This window comes from Austrofundulus limnaeus, unplaced genomic scaffold (genome assembly GCF_001266775.1).
Source record: "Austrofundulus limnaeus strain Quisiro unplaced genomic scaffold, Austrofundulus_limnaeus-1.0 Scaffold273, whole genome shotgun sequence".
Taxonomy (NCBI): domain Eukaryota; kingdom Metazoa; phylum Chordata; class Actinopteri; order Cyprinodontiformes; family Rivulidae; genus Austrofundulus; species Austrofundulus limnaeus.
Window position 1 is genome coordinate 429,936 of NW_013952675.1, and position 5,792 is coordinate 435,727.

Genomic DNA, 5,792 nt, shown 5'->3' on the forward strand with positions numbered 1-5,792 from the left:
TTTATATATATTATTTGTACATCCTGTTCTAAGAAAAGGTTTCAATCACTTGTTTTCAGCCAAAAAGAAGTACCGGTATACCTCAAGTTCATGTCATTAAGCGTATTTAAGCATAGTGAAGTATGTTTTTCCAAGTGTGGTTTTGTTTACTGTATTTTGTAGTATAAGGTAACAAACTTTGTTAAGTATACCTCTAATAAATACATAAAAAGTAAAGTGAAAGTATACTCTCTTATTTTTAGTTAATACATTTAAAGACACTTGCATAAACTGCACAGAAACAGTGTTTACAGGCACTGTAAGGAGCTCTTGGAACATTTTTAGTTGTGTAGTTGTGAGCTGATTTCTCATCTTCGATCGTAATCATCTTAACCATGAGGCAAGGCTTTACATGGAGGTCTTGACCAAAAGTAACAGACGGTCGTTTTATATTTCTCCCATTTACAAATAATCACAGCAACAAGCTTTTTTGGTGATGGTAAGAGAGCCCCTTGGAGCCTTTTGTAGATCTGTTTTTATACCAGGCATCACTTGACAGCTCAGTCCCATAGTGGTGGCACACCTACTCTCTGGGTTGCATTGTTTAATGGGAATGTTGCCTATAGGCTCTGACAAATGTTATGATGGTTAATGGCAGTTCAGCAGAAGCTAGATTGAAACCCTCCTTAGTGTGAGGGTCTCATTGTATCACTGTACTGAATCACCTGTTTGTGTCTGTCAGTGTAAATGGCTGGAGGAGCACATGGAAAACAGCGAGTTTTACAAAGAATATGAGAGCATCCCAATGTGTCGTCGGGGAAGCGAGTGCACCGTCATTGGTTATACGAAATACGTGGACAAAAACCGCTTCCAAGACGTCGTGCCTTATGACGACACCAGAGTGAAGCTGGTCCCCACCGAGGAGAACAGCATGGGCTACATCAATGCGTCGCACATTAGAGTAAGTTCAAAAAGAAAAAACAAATAAGTGGGTTCTTCTTTAGTGAAACGTTTCATCTCTCCTCCAAGAGACTTCAGTCTGAGGCGTTTCAGGTGAACTCAGCCTTATAAGCACTGCCTCCACATGGACAAACAGGTTAGTCACATGCAAGAGGGCCATCGCCTAACAATAGGCTTGATTAGCTCTATTGTTCATAGAGGGTCATGTGCCCCATCACCTGACTCATTGGTTTGGATGCTTCAGCTGTGGTTATTTGGTGTTTTGTTATGTGTATGTAGTGAGTGAAAATGAGTTTCAACGTCCCCTTGTTTTTGTCTCTCTTTCCCAATTTGTGTTGGGTATCGTTGGGTTAGAGTAAGTTGCACAGACATGTTTACAGTAGGGGTGCACCAATTGCACTTTTCTGGCTGATCATTACCAACCAGCTGATTACGATTTTGGCCAATATCGATTTTTTTAAATAACTGACTCTGTCTGGTCACAGTACACCTTCAATGTGCTCATATTACTTTATTGAAAAACATTGAACAATACCTTTAAAACAATACAAACTTGTTTGAATTAGACATTAAGTAGTGTTCACAGCAGAGCAACAGGGGACAGTGTCTGATTTTCAGACCTTCATGGCAGTAAATGAGAAGCCGATCTTTTCCACTATATTGGCCGATCTCTGATGTCCCAAAATTAAGAAAATCTCTGCCCATAAATGGGCCGAGACGATTTATTGGTGCAACCCCAGTTTACAGCAATGGTTTTCCAAAGGTTTCAGTTCCTTCTCAAGACCCAACTTTAAGAACCACTGGTTTACAGCATCAGTCTCCTGTCATTAGGTGAAAGTAGGCGAACAAGAGTGGCATTACATCGCAACACAGGGTCCCCTGTCACACACATGTCAAGACTTCTGGCAGATGGTGTGGGAGCAGGGTGTTTCTATTATTGCCATGGTGACTGCTGAACAGGTGAGTTCATTTTATCGGTTCAAAGCTTTATATTAAATAGCTCACTCCCCAACTGGCCTTTCTACGTCGTCCGTTCTCGTAGGAAAATGGTCGAGAGAAGAGCTTTCGATACTGGCCCCGACTTGGCTCACAAGACAACACTGTGACTTTTGGGCAATTTAAGATCAGCACACAGAAACACATTCAGTCCGGCTGCTACGCCAAGACAGTGCTTACAGTACAACACCTCCTGACTGGAGAGAAGAGGACTGCCTGTCACCTGCAGTACACAGACTGGCCTACCTATAGCTGTCCTGAGGACCTCAAAGGCTTCCTCGGTATCGGTTTACATTGACATGGGCTTGGTGTAATCGAAAATTGTACTATTTGTGCAATTTATTCTCAGCTCTGTTTACCCTCCAGCATACCTGGAGGAGATCCAGTCAACAAGGAGACACACAAACTCACACAACAAACCCGTGGTGGTCCACTGCAGTGCCGGAGTGGGTCGGTCTGGAGTCGTCATCCTGTCTAAAATCATGATAGCTTGTCTGGAGCACGACGAGGTGCCTACATTTATAAAAAATAAAAAAAAGATTTTGTTTTTAAAAAGCTAAATCTTGCATTGGCTGTGCATTTATCCAAACAGGTATGAATATTTATGGTCTGTTTTTCAGCTGTTAGACGTCCCAAAGTTCCTGAGGATGCTTCGTGATCAGAGGATGATGATGGTTCAAACGCTGTCTCAGTATACCTTCGTCTACAAAGTCCTCATCGAGTACCACCGCAATTCCAACGTGGAATTAAAATGACACTGAGCTAAAGCATGAAATGCTACTGATTATAAATGTCAAAAAATTGCCATGGAGATGTCTGATTATTGCATCAAGCTATAGAGTCACCTGGTGCTCTCTAATCTGATGTTTATCAGTTTAATACAACATGAAGAGAAATTTTATACTAACATACAGACTTTTATTGTTAAAATCAGATGCAGGAGGGTCTCATGATATACACTCCTCATGTGTGGTAAAGCTTCTAAAAAGTAAATGAAATTTAAAATACAAAGTTTAAATTACTATGCTTCACAGTAAAAAGATGCACCGAAGGATCAAACTATGGCTAAAGTTTGATCCGTACTTGAGATTTAGTGTTGACGTCCAACCTTTATACTCTATCCTCAGTTTTGTTTTGCTTTTTTTCTTCCTTTTAACAAATAAATACTTTCAGTTATAAGCAGTAATAATTTTGAATTGTTTATCTGCACTGGCCAGTTTATTTTTGACTTCTTCCTAATTATCTTTTACTATAAACTAAGAATAAAAAATGTATAAAACACAGTCTTACATACCAAATAAAATGAATTAAAGGCAACTTTTATGAAATCCTGTAAAAGGTAAAGTCTTCCCCTGCAGGTTGCCAGTTCTTTCCCTTCAGATAAACACTGAGGTAACATTAAACTCATACTGTTGACGTTCTGTATACCGATGAATGAAAGTTCAGACGCTAATCCTAGTATCGTCTCTTCTTCCCTCCGTGTCCTCCGTAATCTCCGTGTCGACTGTGTCCTCCTTGGTTCCAGCCTCCTCCTTTCCAACCTCCCCCAACGCCTCGCCCACCTTGACCCCAGCCACCTCCTCCTCCACGGCCTCCCCAACCGCCTCTTCCTCCGCCGTCTTGTCTTTTCTGCCAGGGTGGCATCTCAGGAGGCGGGGCTTCAATTTCAGCAGGACGTCCTCCTCGGTCTGGTACATTTCCCATGAGGACCTGTGGAGACAAAAACATTTATGAGGGGAACGATACGATAAAAAGCTTTAAAAAAATGGCAACATGCTGTATTGTACCTTGTTCACAGCACATGCAGTYTTCTCCCTGCTGGAGCCGCTGCTGGTCTTCACTACGTTACAGACGTCCTCTCTGGCAGCCAGCAGCTCGGCCATGTCCACCGTGGACTGCGGCCTCAGAGAGTGTCGCTTCGGCTGGTAGGCTCTTGCCATACTGTCCACCTTCACCTGAAAGCCCCCCAAAATAATTCTGTTACGTGCAAATCATTTTTTCCCTCTTTCTTTTACCAAAGAAAAGATGTGAACCTGCCTTGGCTCTGTCTGACCAGCCAAATGACTGAACGGTGACGTCCAGCCGTTTGATCAGCATCCTGCGGCGGCACTCGTACTCTGATGACAGAACTTTGTTAATGCTCTGCAACCTTTCCTGCAGAGAGACAAGCAGTGACTTCAGTAAAGAAAAGAAAAAAAAAACTCAAGTATGTAGATGTAAAATACTAAGATATATTCCTCTACACACCCACTGTTCACTGCTGAGAGGTTTATTCAACACAGGCTTTCCAACAGAGTGATTAGGAAGATCTTCAAGTAATTTTTCAACCTAAAATGACATTTTAATAAATAATCAATATATTTATTAGCTTTTATTTAAATTTTCCAGTTACAATGAGCTATTAAAAGAAGTTTCTTTTCCTAAATAAACACTAAAACACGTGAAAAGAGCAATTTGTTTGCAAATAGCTCAATAAAAAGTAAACAAATGGAACTTTTCCAGGGAAATCAAATCAGTTTTCTGTTTATTGAAAACACTGAAAAATATTGAAAATTCAACAAATATGTTGTTTTACACTTAACAGACATGCTAATAACAAAAAGTAATACATGTATCTTTACTATTAGCTTTCAGGTAAAATAAACCTTGTAACAAATGGCTCCTGTATAAACAAGCTCACCTTGTTTTGTATTTGAGAGAAATACTCCACTGCTTCCTGTCCTCTGGGCTCTGGTAGCTTCAGCACTCCGCAGATCGCTGACAGCTCTTGACAAACCGGACCCCCTTCTTTGTGTTTATCGGAGGTGTGTCTGCTCTTCACAATCTGAGCCGCCTGAAGCTCGGAGCACAGAAACACTAAGAAAAGAGACATGTTTTAATCTGTAAACCTTTTACCAGTCCACACAGTTTGCAGCACAGTGACTGGATGAAAGAGACTGAAAAACGTACAGACAAACTTGAGATGGTCTTTTGTGTTTGCAGTGCTGCCATGAAGAATCCCTGAAATAGCTTCTTCATAAGGGCAGTACAGTTCCTTCAGCAAACCGCTCATGTCCACCTGGAGGCTGCTGATGTCATCTAAAAGAAAGATGAAAGTGGGTGGACGGATGGATGGACAGCAAAAGTGGTCTTTAAGCAAATATTTGAAATATAGATACAGGACAGAAATGGGTTACAACCAATCGTATTTTTATAACTTTTTACTCATACCTTATTATCGTATCAGTTTTTATTTGGTGCGTAATTAAATTAAATAAAGTTGTGAATTATCTTAGCTCACCTGGTCCTGAGGTGATGCTCTCCTCCAGGTCACACAGCGGCTTCAGTCTGGATGCTAACCACTTGCACAGCTCCACATACTCCGCGGAAGAGAGACCTCCCTCTGCGGCTTTCAGCAGCGCTTTGTCCCCTAACATRGGCCCGTCATAACTGCGGACCGTCCCACAAAGGTACGGACAAAAATACATGCATATGTTAGATCCAGAGGCTGTGTTTATTAAGCCTCGCTGGTTTCTGTCAACAGACAGTTCCTAGCACGCGATGCTAACCCAAATCAGACAACGCATGCTGCTGAAAAAAGATTTCACTTACCCGAGCTGCTCTAAAGAGTCCAAAATGTCAGACTCCATGGTGAAATTCTGTTGTTGTTTTAAATCTAATAACACAYGGTAGCACTAAAGAAAAAAAATGTGTCAACATGAACGATATTAGAACCCATTCATTTCCACAAGCGTACATCTATAAATGAGCGTACATCGGGCGTTTCCGGTTAGGTACTTCAATCGGAGGAAAACGCTGTCGACAATATATAGTTCCGCAATTCCAAAAGTTTGTGCTAATGCAATAATGCTTTATTA

General features: G+C 41.3%; 2 protein-coding genes and 1 long non-coding RNA gene across 3 annotated transcripts; 2 read left to right on the forward strand and 1 right to left on the reverse strand.

Annotated features, from left to right (window-relative positions):
• Positions 1 to 719: 719 nt before the first annotated feature.
• On the forward strand, positions 720 to 1,017 carry LOC106526354 (tyrosine-protein phosphatase non-receptor type 21; the record flags this gene model as incomplete). Its single annotated transcript, XM_014020947.1, is given in 2 exon segments — positions 720 to 940; positions 1,009 to 1,017. Coding segments are annotated over 2 exon segments (230 nt in total), but the record flags the coding sequence as incomplete, so codon positions are not given.
• A 379-nt stretch (positions 1,018 to 1,396) lies between these two features.
• LOC106526355 (uncharacterized) lies at positions 1,397 to 3,367 on the forward strand. Its single transcript, XR_001311249.1, has 2 exons — positions 1,397 to 2,444; positions 2,556 to 3,367. It is a non-coding gene; the product is annotated as an uncharacterized LOC106526355 (long non-coding RNA).
• Positions 2,751 to 5,704, reverse strand: fam98b (family with sequence similarity 98 member B). Its single transcript, XM_014020945.1, has 8 exons — positions 5,527 to 5,704; positions 5,216 to 5,364; positions 4,885 to 5,013; positions 4,616 to 4,791; positions 4,183 to 4,263; positions 3,973 to 4,089; positions 3,723 to 3,890; positions 2,751 to 3,645 (listed from the first exon to the last, which is right to left on the reverse strand). Exons 1-8 carry the CDS (start codon positions 5,562 to 5,564, stop codon positions 3,391 to 3,393), a joined length of 1,113 nt encoding a protein of 370 aa, XP_013876399.1. The 5' UTR covers positions 5,565 to 5,704; the 3' UTR covers positions 2,751 to 3,390.
• Between the last annotated feature and the right edge of the window lie 88 nt (positions 5,705 to 5,792).